Raw genomic sequence first — 18468 nt, forward strand, 5'->3', positions numbered from 1 at the left:
TGGGCAAAGGCCGGATTTCAGGGGGGAGCAGTGGTCCCTTCGGCCGGAGCGCAGAGGGTATGAAGGTCGGGGTGAGCTGCCATAGGAAGGGTGGGTGAGGTACAATTGTGCCTCTTCTGGAGGTTGTGGAGTGTGGAAGTAGGGGCTGAGAGACCTCTGATGGAGGGGCTTCTTGTCTGAGAGGGCCCTTACCTTTCTTCAAGCCTGGGTTCTGTGCCTTCATGGGGAGGGAGCGTATTCCGTGATCTCAGATGCCCCGGCTGGTGCGAACCTGTGCGCTGACTGGGAGTGGGCAGGGTCAGGCCTCTCTTCCCTCCCTCCCTGCATCTTGCCAGGCTCAGGAAGGGGCCAGGGCTTCAGCACCTGAGGATCAGAAGACTGAGGGAGGGTTTCTAGAGCTCACTGTTTGCTGAACGCAAGTTCAGAGTTTATAAATAGACATTCATTTGAGTCTCAGACTCAGCGATGTGCCTGTGAAGTGATTAGATGTAAGAGTGCCTGCCTGTCCTCTGCACAGCTCTCCCCTTGGCAGTGGAGCTGTCCTGAACCCCATGGCCTCCGTGGAGCTTCTGTACCTGCAGTATTGCTGGCAACAGGCCACGTAGGTGCAGCTCGGAGATGCCTGCACAGCTCTTTCCCCTTCACCTGCGAACTGTAACTCGGATGCTGACCTGCCTCACCTCTCCTCAACCCAACATGGTATTTGTAAACGAGAGGAGGTATGGCCCCTTTTTTCTCGCAGAGTATCTTTCCTTGCTAGTTTAGCTGTGTACCCCAGGGAGCTGAGTGAGGCCTTCTTACAGGCCAGTGGCCTTTCCTCTGTTTATTTCTCCTCCTCTAGAAATAGACAAGGATTCGTGTTCCAGTGTTGCTAACATCAGTCATGGTAGAGTTGTTTATTGGGCCTATGATCTGAGGATTAAGGGTTTTCGTTGGATTTAAGGTGATATCTTGAGGGTTAGCCATTTTATCTCAGCCCAGCATTTCCTATGACCTGCCACTGTAAAGAACCTTGCAATGACAGAAATCAATGACTCTGCCTTTCAGAGAACTTGCCAGGAGGGGAAGATGGAGAAGGGGTGGCTTAGCGTGAGAAGGTGATCCCATTGTTAAGGCCCAGCACTGTGCTGTGTGAGCCCGGGAGGGCGCAGTGATTCTGGCTGGTGGGAGTGGACGGGCCGGGGTGAGGTGAGGAGGGCTCCATGGGAGGAGCAGCCCTAGGCGGCAGAGGGTGGGGATGGGGGCTTTTTGAAGCTGGGGAAGTGGCGCAAACAAGGTGTGCAAAGTGACAAATATTCAGGGGCCGTTAAATGCATTGCTCAGTAAAATAATCTAGGAAAGAAACAAAACCCGCTTAAAAGCCTTGTAGATCTTCAGAATTCACTCTCACTGGGGCTCCCAAGCCCAGAAAGCTTCACTGTGTCTTTGGAGCATCAGCAGTATTATTTCTGCTATGCACCATGATGTGTGACTCAAAATGATTAACTAGCTTAACGTTTGATCCGGAATAGCAAATGTTTCTGTGATGCACCCTTGTTCTTTATGGAGCTCATTTTGCCAGGTGCTGGGGTTTCCTGTGGAGTGAGGCTCACAGTGCTTCCCAAGGCATCAGATTTCCAGAGCCTTGATGATGGGGGTTTTAAATAAAGACAGAAATCTTAGGCTGTGGAGGCCATAATGGGATTTAACTGACTTGAGAGCCCCAGGTCTCCTCCTCTGAGGAGAGAACCTCTCTGATCACAGACCTCAGCGGCTCAGACCCTCTGGAGAAGACAGCACTGTTGAGGTTTCCCTGGGGCCTCCTGTGGCTGCCAGCCATTTTCTTCCTGTCACAGGCAGAAAACCACGCGAGGAGAGGGTTTCAGTGAGGCCCACATGGTCCTCCTCACCAAATAAAGAGCCCTGGATTCACCACATGCACATGCCAGGTCTGGGGCTATCTCTGTGCATCTGATTAGCAGGCAGTAGAAGTGTGGGTGTTGCCAGTGTTATGGTGTTTGCATCCTCCCTGGGGGTGTGAGATCACCCCACATGCCTTCCACTCCAACCCTGCTCCTCTGTTACCTCTTGGGAGGAGGATGGTGCAGGGCCTGGGCTCCTGACTTTGTCCATAATGACTGAGGATGCTAATTCAACTGATAGCCCTTTTCAGCTGGGTCCCGGATGTGAGTTGAGCAGTTTCCTCCAAGACCTTGAGGATTGAAGTGACAGTGTGAGAAGAAACACTTCCTGATAGCTGAGGCTCAGCCTAGATGAGCAGAGGTGGGTGTAGGAAGTCACTTATAACAGCAGATGTCTGTGAGCTCACGGGAGGCAAAGGCTTGGGCTGGAGGGCGTCTTCATGCCCCTTCTCCGGATGTGGCTGTAATGGAGTTTTGTGACTTGGAATTTGGACTTTAGTGTTAGGCAAATTACTCAACCTCTCTGGGCCCCACTTTCCTTGTCTGCAAGAAGGGGATAAAGATATATCTCCCCATGGGGCTGTTGTGACAATTGAATGTTCTGTGACTGGTAGGAGATGTCATAGTTGTAGTATGTGCTGTTGCTGTTTTCACCAGACACCAGTAAAACTTGACCTCAACAGAATTTTGGGGGTATAAATTTAGGGGGTACAAATACCGTTCTGTGACATGGATATATTACATAGCGGTGAAGTCTGGGCTTTTGGTGTAACCATCACTTAAATAGTGTACATTGTACCCAGTAAGTAATTTCTCATCCCTCAGCCCTCTTCCACCCTCCCACCCTTCTGTGTCTCCAACGCCTATTATTCCATCTACACCCTATGTCCGTGTTTACACATTATTTAGCTTCTGCTTATCAGTGAGAACATGCAGTATTTGACTTTCCTAAACAGAATATTTTTGAAGGTTCTGCTAGACCTGTAACCAGCCTCAGGGTGGGGCCTCCCCCTTAGGACCATTGTCCTGTACTTTTCTGTTCAGAAACTATCAGGTTCTGAAGTATTGATGGAAAACACATCTGTTAACTAGGTCACTTTCGAGATAGGGCAGCACAGCTTTCTGGCTCTTGAAGTCCATTTCTAGTTTGGCGGTGTTTGCTGTCAGAGAACAGATGTCAAATCAAGTACTTGGAGATGCGCTCACATTATCTTTTCTCTCTGATCTGCTAAATGTCACTGCCTGCATCTGCGATGCCCAACACTGGCTGTACGTTATGATCACCTGGGGAGCTTGGACACTTCTTGATGCCATACTCCACCCTTTAAGACTCTTGATTCATTTTGGGGTGGGAGCCAGGGGTGGTTCTTTTTCATTCAAGTTCCCTGGGGATTCTAATGTGAAGCTCAGGTTCAGAACTCCTGGGTCCAGGATGCTATCAGGGGCCGAATATCACGCTGTTCCAGGCATTCACTTGAAAGAAGAGGAGAGGCAATCAGGCCTCTGACTGAGCTGTCTGGTGACTGGTGACAGGTAGCTCCAGCTTTGTGCATTCATAGATTATTTAAGATGTCAATTTCATAAATGTGCTATTGGAAAGCTGGTGTTACACAATTAACTGAATGGACAAAATTCCCTTTGAAGTGAGTTCCTGAGCATTTGGTAAATTTTCAAGGATAATTTATTTAACTTTTTGCTGAGCCTCAAGTTTCTTAAGAAACCCTGCCAAATCTCAAAGTGATTTTTTTTAGACATATGCAGCTGCTTCTGAGTTAACAATGGAGTTTTGCTAGGACCATTAAAATCTGGAAGCCTAAAATTCTATTTTAAACTCTTCTTATTGTCAGTGATTAGTCTTAAAAAAAAGCATTAAAAATGAAATCATTTTAAAGGGAGCTCATTCTAAAATTGTGGCCAGAAAAGCAGAGCAGTTTTATTGTAGGAACTATTAATGATTAATAATTCCTCTAAGTAAAGATATTTGATGCCCAAAGAAAGGGAGGGGCATACCTGAAACTTCATCTCTGACCACAAGGACAGCCTCTCTGTCTTCTGCTTCTTCAGTGGTCCTGGAGGCTATGGGCACTGCCCCTGCCTGCCTGCCTGCCCTCCTGCCCGGGGACTCTGCCACCCTGGGGCTTGCTGGAGCAGGTTGCCTTAGCTGCCTCCCTTTTGCATGTGCTACCTAGTTGCCTCTTACTGCAATATTTGCTTTGGGGGTGGACAGAAAACCAGGTTGGCATAGCTGTTTGCAAGCATGAGACATAGCAATTTGCTGGTCCTGTTTTGAAAGACTGTGTTTTGAAATTGTGATTTATAAAACTGCTTTCGTCACCATTGAACTACCTCAAGGCACAAGTTCAAAATGGAAAATACTCAATTAAAAGCTGTAAGGCAAACAGCAGCAGTTAGAGTGGCATACGGTAAATATGCGTCCAGGTCAAGAGCCCTCACTGGAGAGGCAGCTGGAAGTGCTTTCACTGGGAAGTGGGAGGGCTGACTCAGGGGCTGGCCCTAGGGTCGGTGGCTGGACACTCTCTCCGTTGCGGTGGCACTGGAGGTAGTTGTCTGGCCAGGTGGACTCTCCACAGGGGTGATAGAAGCATGGTAATTTCTGAAGGTGCCTGCATGTCTGCCATCAGCTTCAGCCTCCTAAGAGCTGATGGGAGCTGGACTCAGGGACTGTTGCCCCACTGCGGAGACAAGGAGTGGGTACTCCAGCCAGGTTTGCAGTCTCAAATCAGAGTTGTTTTATCTGTTTTTGATACATTTTAGTTATGGAAGTAATATTTGCCTACATAAAGAATTCATGTAATTTCAAAGTATATAAAGTAAGAAAAAAATTCTCTCTTCCTTCTCCTTAAAGAGAGGCAGACTAAGAAGTCTGGGGCCTCTACTTCCACACCTCACTGCGCGTAATACATGACACAGACAGCGAGGATAGAGCTTCCACCCTAAGATGCCCAACACAGGTATTTTTCACTGAACCATGTACCACAGATATTTCCCATGTTTTTAAAGCAAAACATTGGCTCTTTTCAATAAATTGCCATTGTAAAAACTGCTACAGTGGACTCTACACTCTACAGCACGTGGCCCTCTACTTTATAGAGGTCTCTCCACCACGAGACCATCAGCTCCGTGGGAGCAGCAGGAATAGGGTCTGTTTCTGCCCTCTGTTGTGTGGCTGCACCCAGCATAGCGCTTGTCCCACACGTAAGCATGCCGTTACTTCCTTCTTGAGTGAAAGAATAGAGAGTAATAATAACTAGCATTCGTCAGATGCTTTCTGTGTGTGAGACACTGTTCCAAGGGCTGTGGGTGAATATGTTCATTCTTCTTCACACAACTCTGTGAGACAGGAACTTGACAGGTGGGGAAACTAAAGCACAAAGCAGTTCAGTAGCTTCCCAAGGCCATGTGACTTACGTAGCAAAGCTGAGATTTGAACCCAAGCTCTGCCACAGTCTGCACGCTAACCATCATTAACCCCTGCAAACACATGCCCCTGTGTCTGCATGCTCATGTTCACGTGGGAGAGGATACAAGAAAAGGGTCTGCTGTGTCAGAAAGGATGCACATTTTATTTATTTTTATTTTTATTTTTATTTTTATTTTGAGACAGAGTCTTGCTCTGTTGCCCGGGCTGGAGTGCAGTGGCCGGATCTCAGCTCACTGCAAGCTCCGCCTCCCGAGTTTACGCCATTCTCCTGCCTCAGTCTCCAGAGTAGCTGGGACTACAGGCGCCCGCCACCTCTCCCGGCTAGTTTTTTGTATTTTTAGTAGAGACGGGGTTTCACTGGGTTAGCCAGGATGGTCTCTATCTCCTGACCTCGTGATCCGCCCATCTCGGCCTCCCAAAGTGCTGGGATTACAGGCTTGAGCCACCGCGCCCGGCCAGGATGCACATTTTAGGAATGTGAGTATTCTGCCCACCAATAGTATGTGCAGGTGTCTGTGCTCCCCACACCCTTGCTTACTCCAGCATTCCTGCCGCTGTCTCACACTGCCCCACACAACTCTTCCCTAGAGTACGGCGTCTGCACTCTGAAGACTAGCTGGCTTAGAGTGATCATGGAATCACGGGGCTGCAGGGGGTTAGAGATCCTAGGGTCGTTTCTCTTGTGACCTGGTGGTCATGGGAGAGTCGTAGTGATGACAGTAGTGGTGATTGATCATGCCTTGCCAAAGCTAGGCACGTTGTTTTTATTACCGTCTCTACTGTTCACCTCTTACAACAACCTTACATGGTACAAGTTCAACTATTATTGACATCTTACAGGTGTGGAGGAAACTGAGGCTTCACAGTATCAGGTAACCTGTCCATGGCCATCCGACATGGAAGTGGCAGGGCTGGGATTAGACCTGCCCTGTCAGAATCCAGAGCCTACCTTTTGAACTCCCACTTGTCCGCCCCATATGGTAGTGCTGTTTGGAATCACACAGCCAGTCAGTACCCAGGGCTCCTAACCCTTCCCTAAAGTGCCCTTTCCTTAACACCCTTCTTAGATGGGAAGCCAAACCCTGGAAACCTTTATCTAGCATGGGTTAGCTGGTTGTTGATTTAGAACAGGTTCTTAAAGACAGATGTTTGTCAATGGCTGTGGAATGGGCACTTCCTCTCCACTGTTCGGATCCTGAGCTGGATTCCTAGCCAGGAGGAGGACTGGAGCAGGCGGGCATCCATTGCGTGAGGCCGCCTGGCTAGCGGGGCTGGCTGTGTGGGGCCCTGGTTTGGCTGCTGTTGCTGCCCTCTGCTGCTTCGTACTGAAATTGCCTGTGTTCAACCTGAAGGGGTCACAGTGGCCGACTTGCTTAAAGAGGATAAGAAGAAAAAGAAGTTTTGCTGCTTTCGCCAACGCAGGGCTAAAGATCATGGTAAATTACTGAGACTGAACTTTCTCTTTCCGCAACATCTCTGATACCTTTTCCTTGCATATAGGCATTGTGTGAAATGCATGTGCCGTGTGGTGTGTTCAGAAGATGCCTATATTTTAATTGCTTGATTTCTTTCTTCTTGGACTTTTCCAAAATAAGGTGCCCTTTCCAAGATAGCATTGCAGTTTTCTTTTTGTTTGAACCGTACCTTATAAAGAAGCAGCTGAACCAACTCAAAAAATTTATTTGATTCAGCATGAATATTCTTAGACTGGAAGACAGACTTTTAAAATACTTTTCCCCAAATGATGTTTTTAAATTTAAACTGTTTAGAAATTCCAATAATGTTATTTGATTGATTTTTTTTTTCTCCAGGCTACACGTTTCAAATTGCTTCTCTGTCTCTTAGTCTCTGGCTACTTTGCCCAGGACTATGCCAAAGTTATAGTGGCAGCTTTAAGAATGAAATTAGCTGGGTGCCGTGGCTCACACCTGTAATTCCAGCACTTTGGGAAGCCGAGGCAGGACTATCACTTAAAGCCAGGAGTTTGAGACTAGCCTGGGCAACAAAGTGAGACCCTGTGTCTACCAAAAATTTGAAAAAAAAAATCATTTGTGGTGGTGCATGTCTATAGTCCCCAGCTACTTGGGAGGCTGAGGCAGGAGGATTGCGTAAGCCCAGGAGTTTGAGCCTGCAGTCCGTGATATTGCACCATTACACTCCAGCCTGGGTAACAGAGTAAGATCTCTGTCTCTTAAAAACTAAAAATAGACTTCAGGGATACAAAGATTTGGGGACACTTGCCTTTGAAAATGAGAATGGGCTCCTGTGGGAAAGTTACATTTCCAGTTATGTCCTAAAATAATGCTAAACATACCCTTCCTGAGAATCCCTGGAGTAGCTGTCAGGCCCATCCCTGGGCAGGCGGTTAGGTGAGCACCTGGCTCCCTGCCTTGCTCTTCCCAAGTCATGGCAGTGGTTCAACAGCAGCACAAAGCTTTGCCTGTGCACACCAGTGCAGCCAACCTAGTTCTGCCCCCAGGATCGGCCCTGGTCACCTGCCCCTGGTGAAAGTCTGTTTAAGAAGATTCAGACCTCAGGGAATTGAAGCCAACTGCTAAGGGAACAGAGGGACACACTGTACTCTTTTCTTTGAAGTGGCCTCTGCCTCCGTGGCAATGCTGAGCTCAGAGGTTATGGGATGCAGACAGGAACAACCCATGGATATGTAAAGAGGGTTCTATTAGAGTCTAGGTCTCATCAGAAGGCCTAAAAGTGAAAAGGAATGAAGAGATTATCAGATATAAGCCCTTGTCGTTCAGCACGTTGTGGCCCCCAGAGGAGGGGAAGGAGGAGGCGGAACTTGCCTGAGGTGGGACAGTGAGTTGGGGGCAGAGTCGGGGCTGCCTGTTTTAGTGGTAGTGTTCACAGAAGGGTTATGAGCAGGAGGCTGGGCTTGATGCAGCGCCTGAAGGTGTCTGCAAGAAGAATGGCCTTCAACTAAGCAGGAAATAGTGTCATGGACATAAGGAAGAATGTCTTTAAAGACTGATGTAGGGATATAGCTCTGGAGAGGTTACCAAAGGGAGATAAATGATTTCTGTCCCCAGAAAAGAAAACACCCCCCTTGGTTCTGCCTTCCTGAATGCAGGCTTGGGCCTTGTGATTCTCTAAGGATTCTTGTGGCTTCTCCACTGTCTTTCTGAGATCTGCAGGGAGAGGAAGCAGGCTGACACGTTTAAGGAACTTTATTTTGAGTGGGAATGGCTTTTTATTGACTGAAATACCTGGGGATTCAGGAAGGACCTGACCCTGCTGGCACCAGGTGGGGCAGGAGCCGTCATATGGGCGCTGGGCTGTCCCTGTCCCTGGACACACGGAGATAGTTACTGTCTGGGCATAATTCTTGCTTGAGACATGGAAACCTTGGTCTGGCCTTGACCCACATTCTCCAAGAAAAGCCTGGCTTCTTTACAGCAGCAAGAGGCTGTTACCCTGTGGTGGCCTAATGTGTCACTACTATCATGTGCATGTGCCTTTAGGGGGTGTGTGGGCCGCTTCTGGATTTGGCAGGCCTGTACGTCGTGGTACTGCTCATATTTGTCATGAAAATAAGATGAAAACACAAGATCTAGGTGTCAGGTACCCTGTCCCCTAGGAAGGCAGTCACAACTCAGCCACTGCTCAGTTGTGGCTCACCCCCTACCCTTTCCTTTGTCCAGCCTCACCCCCTACCCTTTCCTTTGAAAAGAACGAGAAGCTTTAGGCTGCTTGGAGGTGGAAGGAAATGCTAAAAGAAATTCCTGAGTGTGCAAGAAAGCCCGTCCTGTGGAGAACAGAAGAACGAGGCTCTGAGGCCAAAGACATCTGTGAATTATACTGCTAATGGGACAGGTTCTAGAAGGAGACCGGAGGGCTCTGGGCTCAGTTGGATGTGTGGCAAGCCTTCCCTTTGGGGTGCCTTGACTGGAGGACTGGGGCTTTCCTGTGACACCCTGAGGCCTCTGGGGAGTTACTCCTTCCTGTGCTGTATCCCATTCTCTGGGACATTCTGCATGCAGAGAACTTGGACTCAGTTCTCCTGGGCAGGCCGCTGGCTGGACCCCTGGCTCCCCTCCTGAGGGTGGTGGGCAGGGGCTCACTTCTTCTGCCCTCCCCTCCTTGCAGAGCTGGGGGAATGCAAGGGAAACCCCCTGGTAGATGGTAGTAAAACCAGCCAGCGTGTGGGCGTTTCTGCCTTCCTGCAGTTATAGCAGGTCAGAGGTAAATAGATCTTAGAGATGATACTGTCCTATAGCTCATCTTACAGATCTGGTAGCCAAGCGTAGGGGAAAAGAGGCCCTTGTCCCCTTGTCACCTGATGATAAGAACCAGGCTCTCCTGACATTTCTTCCATCATTTTTGACCTCATCGGCCTCTACCATTGAAGGTTGATCTGAGATTTTGCTATACCTGTTAATGGTGAACATAATTTTGAGGCTGCCTGCTTAGACCCACACATAAACTCATTTGCTGTGTGTGTGTGTGTGTGTGTGTGAGATTTGCCTCTGAATTCACAAGCCTGACACATTTGGCTGAGATGAATGTCGTCCTTCAGCATGAGAGTAGATGGATAAATGTCTACACCTTGGTGAAAGTGCTAGTTGTGCTGGGCTGAGAAGCAGCCGATTTCTCTGGTTTACTGTGTGTGGTATTGCCCATGATGGCATCTGGCCCAGTACAAAATCTTAAAGAGAAGCGCCATGACCCACATCCACAGAGAGTGCTCCAAGTAGGGGCCTGGCCCGGCTGCCCATGCTGCAAAGGCCTTGGAAACTCTAATTACAATCTGGGACGTGCAGGGCTGCTGTCTGCCACCATCCACTCACCCCCAATGGCACCCAGGGCCCCACCTCAGTCCACCACACTCTAAGCCTAAGGGTCTGCCCTGGAGCTCTTCCCAGAGATCCCAATGCCTGGAATAGATTGCAAAATTTAGGCCTTGAGCTTCCCCAGATTTCCAGCAGGCAAATTGTAGTGCCAGCATCCTCTCACAGGTCACAGGCTTTCCTAAGGCTTGGTTTTTCCCAGACTCACTGAAAGTAGTTTTTAAATTTATATAAAAAATAAACTCTAACAAAGCTCTAACATTCCAGTTTCCTGGAATGTGCCATGGAGGAGGCTTCACAGCTTGTTCCTGTGCAGATGGCCCCTGGTGCTTATTTCTACGGTAGGGGACTGGCACTTGTCGGCAATGTGGGGAGGTCTGAGGGGTCTGCCTGCACCCCTAATAAGGCCTAGCCACTTGTCAGCAATTAACACTGAGTCTCTGCTGAAGGGGACAAGGCCATCACCTAAATGGGGGAGTCACAATGCTATGGAAGCCAGTTAGGAGAAGCCCATGTGTTCCAGTAATTTGCCCATGGCTTTACCTACATGAGTTTTTTTTTTTTTTTTTTTTTTTTTTTTTTTGAGACGCAGTCTCACTCAGTCGCTGGTCGCCCAGGCTGGAGTGCAGTGGCGCAATCTCGGCTCACTGCAAGCTCCGCCTCCCGGGTTCATGCCATTCTCCTGCCTCAGCCTCCCAAGTAGCTGGGACTACAGGCGCATGCCACCATGCCCGGCTAATTTTTTGCGTTTTTAGTAGAGACGGGGTTTCACTGTGTTAGCCAGGATGGTCTCCATCTCCTGACCTCGTGATCCGCCCGCCTCGGCCTCCTAAAGTGCTGGGATTACAGGCGTGAGCCACCGCGCCCAGCCACCTATATGAGTTTTTATGACTCTTTCTGTTTGGATTTTTATAAAAGCCCAGTCGTCACCAGTACAGCTTGATTTTTGTACTATCCTCAGTCACTGGGCTGATACCCTGTAAGTGATCTGGTTATATGCCAGATTTTGAGCGGTTAATAAAGGTCATCAGAATAGTAAACCAGCACTGGTAGATAATAGACCCGTTTGGCTTTTTGGAACTTTTTGATTTGTGGAATTTTAAGTATCAAACACCAAAATATATACCAGTATATTTAAGTATGTACCAAAACCACAGTACATACTTGAAAAGAGTGGTGAGCAGAAGTCAGGAGACATTTCTCAGTCTCAGCTGCGTGTCCCAGGGCATTTTGGCCAGTTCTCTCCTTTGAGAAATCAAGAGTTTGTTCATATACTCTCAGAAGCCCCTTCTGGTTCTAACAGTCTATGATTCTTCTGTCCTTATTTTTAAAAAACATAGATGAGATCCTATTGGGACTAAAAGAAGGGAAAGTCGTATCAATTTATTAACATTAAAAAAATGAATGCCTAATGCAAGTGAAGGGTAAAATGTTTTATTTTTAATAAACAAGGTCTTTGTTATACCCACTGAGCCTGATCTTTTCAAATATTTTTGGAAAAGGGAACGCTCTCTGTCCTGTGGTAGGGAGTAAGTAGCTGGAGAAGATAGGCTGCCAGGGCTCTGGTCAGAGCATATTTCCTCGCTCAGATTTAGGGGCTGGATCAAGGTCTGTTTCGAGGACCAAATGAGGTCTCCAATTTCTAGCGTAGGCACTGTCCTCTTCCTTTTCCGTCTGCCTCCTCTTCTCCTCAACCCTGGCAACATCTTTCTGGGATATATTTATTTCTTATGTGCTGTGGCTCTTTAGGTGTCAAACAGCTATGACAGGAGAAGTTGCTATGCCTACACAAGGCAAAGTTAGACAGTAACTCAGCTAAAGACAGAGAAGATACAAACCTTTGCCCACTTTTTGATGGGGTTGTTTGTTTTTTTCTTGTAAATTTGTTTGAGTTCTTTGTAGGTTCTGGATATTAGCCCTTTGTCAGATGAGTAGTTTGCAAAAATTTTCTCCCATTCTGTAGGTTGCCTGTTCACTCTGATGGTAGTTTCTTTTGCTGTGCAGAAGTTCTTTAGTTTAATTAGATCCCATTTGTCAATTCTGGCTTTTGTTGCCATTGCTTTTGGTGTTTTAGACATGAAGTCCTTGCCCATGCCTATGTCCTGAATGGTACTGCCTAGGTTTTCTTCTAGGGTTTTTATAGTTTTAGGTCTAACATTTAAGTTTCTAATTTTACACTGTTGGTGGGACTGTAAACTAGTTCAACCATTGTGGAAGACAGTGTGGCGATTCCTCAAGGACCTAGAACTAGAAATACCATTTGACCCAGCCATGCCATTACTGGGTATATACCCAAAGGATTATAAATCATGCTGCTATAAAGACACATGCACATATATGTTTATTGCGGCACTATTCACAATAGCAAAGAATTGGAACCAACCCAAATGTCCATCAATGACAGACTGGATTAAGAAAATGTGGCACATATACCCCATGGAATATTATGCAGCCATAAAAAGGATGAGTTCATGTCCTTTGCAGGGACATGGATGCAGCTGGAAACCATCATTCTCAGCAAACTATCACAAGGACAGAAAACCAAACATTGCATGTTCTCACTCATAGGTGGGAATTGAACAATGAGAACACTTGGACACAGGGAGGGGAACATCACGCACTGGGACCTGTTGTCGGGTCGGGGGAGGGGGGAGGGATAGCATTAGGAGAAATACCTAATGTAAATGACAAGTTAATGGGTGCAGCACACCAACATGGCACATGTATACATATGTAACAAACCTGCATGTTGTGCACATATACCCTAGAACTTAAAGTATAATTAAAAAAAAAAAAAGAAGATACAAACCAAGAGTGATAGCCAAAGCTGATTCAGAGGTATGGAAGATTGCTCACACTAGATTCGTCTGTGCGATGATGAAAGTGGCCAGGGCAAAGTGACACTAGATTGGTCACTTTGCTTCCGGGGAGCTCCAAGAGAGCTTTTGTGAGATGATGGAGTTAACATATGTGGGCCTCACTGATCATCGAGCCCTGGGGACCCAGCACCCTGCATGCCTCATCTCATTCTTATCCTTTCACAGATGAGGAAATGGAGGTGTACAGAAGTCAGGTCACAAACGCGGGGCTATACTTAGATCCGGCCAACCTTTGCACCTGCTGTCAGCCACCATCCCAACCTAGCTGAAGGACAGTCAGCTCAGAGAGCAGGAGGACCCTGCCTCGCCCTCAATGGAACCCTGGCACAGTGCTGCGAGACTATCTTCCCTCTTTGTTGCTGTTTGGGGAGTTTGGTTTTACTTCTTGTCTTTCCCCTCAATTAGTCTAGGGAGCAACTAGAATATTTCATACACTAATAGCTGGCAGGGAGCCAGAAATGCTAACTGATGACCCCGTTTCCATAGAAAATATGTAATTTATCTGTTTCAATCAGGTTGTTTTTAAAATGAAGCTTTAGGATTGAAATGCTGCGACTGTACTGATACCAGCATGAGACACGACTCCAGAGATTAAAAAGCCACAAAGACTTAGTCTGTTCAGAAGTTTGCTCTTTTGAAAATAATGACTAATGTTCCAACATGATTAATATTAGAACTATGAGACAGCAAACTGTTAAAGATGGAAATGATCCTCAAGATTGTGAAGTTCACACCACCATTTTAGAGACAGGAAAGTGAAGGCTGGAGAGAGGCAGCCCATTGCCCAAGAGACTCAGAAAACAGACCCAGGACTGTGGGTTCCCCACATCGTACTGCCCTTGCTTCCTGGTCCCCTCAGTCACTGCAGTAACCACCAAGGAAAACGCTGCACAGAACTGACACATGGTCAGATGTCAAAAGGATCTCCCACTGTGATTTTCTTTGTTGGATTTTACAATCTCCTAGCCTTTCTGCTGAATCAGAGTGGGGAATAGTCGAGGAGAATTGCATGAATAGCTTCTTGTGTGTCTGTGTGTGTTAATGGAGTTTTTTGTTTTTTTTTTTTTGGTTTTTCCATGATTAGATTTGGTTTTTTGTTTGTTTTTGTCCAGTTTTTTGTTTGTTTGTTTTTGCATGAAATAATGAAAAAGTAAATCAAGGTTTGTAATTGGTTTCTTTTGACTTAGGAGAGAAGAAAATTATTCTATGAGAGTACCAGCGATGTAACATGAGTCTATAATTTTACTCACTTGGTCTTAACTTTTGACACCCTTGCCTCAGTGTTCCTGGGCATGGCTGTGGAAGCTCCCGTGCAGGCAGGCTCAGTTCCTCGGGCACTCACAAGCGGAACAGATCAGGGATCTTCTTTGGTATCCTCAAAAAACTTACTTCTCAGACCACTGGGTTCCTTGAGCCAGGTTCCACCTATATCCCTGTTGTTACCTTTATGAAGTCTAGTATGAGCAAGCTGGGCAGAACACAGCCCCCTACGCAGAGCTGCCTGATACAGCTCCTTTCCCTCTGAGCCTGGGCTGGGCCTCAGAATCTTTGCCATAGGGCTTCCAACCCACTACCAGTATTTGCAGATGAAACTTGAGGCATCCTTGCTAATGGGAGCCACATGGGCCGAGCCCACGGGCCAAGCTTTCCTGCTGACACCATACGGTCTGTAAAAACAGTCACTACAGTTCAAAGCCATGCCTCAGGAAAAAGGAAGTACACGTGGATTATCTTCGGTGACTTCCTCTTTTACCTCTGCCCCCCGCAGAATTCATTATTCTTTACTCTGGAACCTCCTGCACAGACCCCTGAGGTAGCTCTCTTCACAGCTAATGGCAGTGAGCCGGGGGCTGCCTGTTCCTCACCCCTGTTCCAGGTGGGTGGGGTGCTATGTGCCCTCTTTGTGCCCCCACCCTCCTCCACTGCCTGGGCTCCAGCCTGTGTTCATGATGTTTATGGGGTTGAATCAAGTGGATGAGAAAAGATGCTCATGCACCAGATGGTGGCCCTGGGTGGCCCCTGGACCTCCACACTCTAGTGGGCGTGTTTCCCCATTTCCTCCACTTCCGCTCAGGATCCTGCCATGGAGAAGTGGGACGGGCCCAGAGACCCCAGTCGCATTGGAACCAGAGTCAACCTTGCCCTCTGCTCACTGGTTGATAAAAACCTTCTTCTCTCACCCGTAACGCTCTAGTTTCTTGGCGCTCTAGGGCCAGCTTACTGGGTAAGAACTTTCTGCGTATTGGCTTCACAAGCTCAGCACAACTTCAGCATCAGGTAAAACAGCAAAAAAAAAAATAGAGTTGTTAACTCTAAAAAATGTTGTGCATGGTACCTACATGCACCTTTTGGGGCAAGCAAAGATGTACCTGTAAAGTACATTTTGGTGGCTTCTCAGTGTGATCCCAGAGATGAGGAGTATAAAGTGGTGCTATACCCAGCCACAGGATTCACTTTGATCCCTTGGCTTCCTTTCTTGGAAATGTCTATGTGGATAGAATGTCCTCCTGTAGGGGGACTCTGTGCTTTCCCTACAGGCCATGGGCACAGAGGCTCACCTGCGGTGGAGAGGCCTGGCTCCCTGGCACTCCCTTAGCCCAGCTGAGCCTCTGAGGGCCCTCGTCGCCCTCCTCCTGGGTTCCAGAGGTCTGCCTGGTGGCAGAGGCTCCCACCTGGCCTGCTCCCAGGCATGCAGCGTGCCCCGCATGCTCTCTGAAGCCCTTCTTCTCCCCACAGCTAGCATGCCCACCAGTGAGACTGAGTCTGTGAACACAGAGAACGTCAGCGGCGAAGGCGAGACCCGAGGCTGCTGTGGAAGTCTCTGGTGAGTGTGGGGAGCACTCGCCCTCCTTCGCTTCCTATTGTCTCAGAGAAGCAGGTGGTGAGGAAGATGGCCCAGGCTACAGCAGAGCCCCGGGCCATCGCCTTGGGTGTGGCGGGCGGGAAGGCTTCTCGTACCCCTTGCCACACTTCCTCCTGTGCCAGGGCTATCCCTTCTGCACACCCCCTCCCGGCATTTCACATGCCTCTTCCTGTAAGTAGAGCCCGTGAAGAGTGTGGTGGTTAACCCGGCCACCTGCTGTGTCCATTAGGTGCTGGTGGAGACGGAGAGGCGCGGCCAAGGCGGGGCCCTCTGGGTGTCGGCGGTGGGGGTAAAGGCCTGATTCTGCTTCCAGCCTGGGTTTGGCATTTGTGCTTTTGAAGAAGAGCTTCTGTGGCAGAGTTGCTGACTAGAATGTGCTACGTATTGAAGTTTTCCTTTGCTCGTGGGACCTTCCTAACCTCAGGCCTGGCGGTTGGATGGCGAGGCCCTGCCTTCTCGGTGCCTGGCACTTTTTCCCTGGAGCCCTGCACCAGCCTTTGCTCCTGATGGAAGGCACCATTGCATTAACACTCACTGGCTTTTTCTAGATGATTTGGGCTGCGGCAGCTGGCGGGGCGGGGGGTGGCTGGGGGAACCAGCAGTGGAGAATGTGCTGGGCGCTGCCTGCTGTGGGGGAGCCCTGTGCAGTTTGGTTTTGTTTGCTGCTTGCTGGTATCCTTCAGGTCTTATCTCTGTAAAGTGCAGGTATCATTTTTAAGAGAACTCAATCTTACTCTTGGCAGAGTTTCATAAAAATGATGTGTTATGGGCAGAATATGCAACCCTTTGTGAAGTGATTTTGCCTCCATTCTCTTGCTCTGCTCTCTCTGAGACATCATGAAGCAGACAGAGAATGGGTTTGTCATCCCCATTTTACGGATGAGAACGCTGAGGCCCAAGAAGACATGCTGCTTTCCCATACTCCCCCAGTGGGAGAATGGCAGCGCTGGGACTCCTAGTGCAGTGCTCCTTCTGCGGTAGTAGCAGCAAATGCTGCTGTCGAGATGAGTGGCAGGAGAGACTCTGCTGCCTTCATTTTGGCCCCTGCATCGCTGCCTGCTGCCAGGGCCCGCAGGGAATCTGGCTGAGTCTTCCCTGACCTGGGCCTCGAGGATGCTCGGTCTGCTTCTCTGGCCCTGGCAGCACCCCGATTTCTGCTCTGGCCTTGCCCCCGCTGGCCTGCTGTGGTAACCAGGGGTGCTAAGTCCAGGCTGTATGCATGGCTTTTATGATATCTCAGCTAAAATGATGGGGAGTGTGTGCTCAAGCCCTCGGAACCAGAATCTTAACACTTTTTGTCTTTCTTTCAGTCAAGCCATCTCAAAATCCAAACTCAGGTCAGTATCTTCTTTCTGTTTCTTCGTCAGCCTGTGTGTTGCCTTTGTATGTTCTCGCTTCTGAATTTTATGTAGAATTGCTCGGGACTTGAGTTTTCCTCTATGGGTTATAACGTTGATACCGAATTGTAGTCAGTCAGTTGAATCCTATGAGCCTGCCTTAGGGGGCAGTGTAATTGGTGCCAAAAATCTCCCTCAAAACAAACCAACAAGACCCAGTAACGATTTTTGCCTCCCCGTTAATCCTCCTTATTCTCTGAGTCATTTCCCTAAGAGAGCTGCTGCTTGTCACTTTTCTGCTCAAAAGCTTTCCATAGAAAGGGAGTTCAAGAAGTCTCCCACGGTACTAGCATTTCTTGATGTGCATGCAGGTTACGTGTTCGGTTGGTAAAACTCGTTGAGCCATGTACCTATGATTTGTGTACTTTTCTGTCTGAGTGTTATTTTTCAACAAAAACATTTTCCTACTATATATAAACACTAACTTAAAATAGACAAGGACCTAAATATAAAATATAAAATCATGAACATTCCAGAAAGAAAACGTAGGAGAAAGTCTTTGTGACCTTGAGTTAGGCAAAGGTTTCTTAAGATACAACACCCAGTATACCCTCTGTAACAGAAAACAAACAGATAAATTGGTCTTTGTCAAAATTAAACTTCTGTTCTTCAAAAGAAAATACAAAGGTAAACTTCAGACTTGGAGAAAAATATTTGCAAAGAATATTTGATAAAGGACTGGTATCCCATATGTATAAAGATTAATACATAAAGAAGAGTGTCAATAATAGAAAAACCCAATAAAAAATGGGCAAATTTTTAATAGTCATTTCACCAGAGAAGAGATGTGGATGGCAAATAAGCACATGAAATGACCATCAGTTGTTACAAAAATGCACATTCAAATCACAGTTGGATACCACTACACGCCTATTAGAGTGAATCAGATTTAAATATCTGACAATGCCAGGTTCTGACAAGAATGCTGATTGGTGGGAACTTTCATACAATGTTGGTGGACGTGTCAAATGACACAGCCGTTAAAAAAATAGTTTGGTAGTTCCTCATAAAGTTTAAACATATATTTACTGTGTTTATATTTGGCCTAGACATCCTGCTTCTAAGGTGTTTGTATAAGAGAAATGAAGATATATGCACATACAAAGTTGTAACATGAATGTTTATACCAGTTTTATTCATACTTACCCCAAGCTGGAAATAACCCAAAGGTCCATCACATG

General features: G+C 47.5%; 2 protein-coding genes across 16 annotated transcripts in view; one reads left to right on the plus strand and one right to left on the minus strand.

Moving 5' to 3' along the window:
* The window catches only part of TKT (transketolase), a 643634-nt gene that overhangs the window by 471903 nt on the left and 153263 nt on the right, over nt 1-18468 (minus strand). The window lies entirely within an intron of this gene.
* The window catches only part of CACNA1D (calcium voltage-gated channel subunit alpha1 D), a 329318-nt gene that overhangs the window by 218470 nt on the left and 92380 nt on the right, over nt 1-18468 (plus strand). For 8 of the 15 annotated variants that reach the window (XM_050781052.1, XM_050781058.1, XM_050781047.1 and 5 more), the window contains exons 10-12: nt 15764-15851; nt 16120-16179; nt 17201-17227. In XM_050781052.1, coding sequence (XP_050637009.1) covers nt 15764-15851; nt 16120-16179; nt 17201-17227 — 175 coding nt within the window. The remainder of the gene's footprint in view (nt 1-15763; nt 15852-16119; nt 16180-17200; nt 17228-18468) is intronic. The other 7 variants (XM_050781055.1, XM_050781057.1, XM_050781049.1 and 4 more) reach the window with 1 other exon arrangement.

Source organism: Macaca thibetana, chromosome 2 (assembly GCF_024542745.1).
Source record: "Macaca thibetana thibetana isolate TM-01 chromosome 2, ASM2454274v1, whole genome shotgun sequence".
NCBI classification, from domain to species: domain Eukaryota; kingdom Metazoa; phylum Chordata; class Mammalia; order Primates; family Cercopithecidae; genus Macaca; species Macaca thibetana.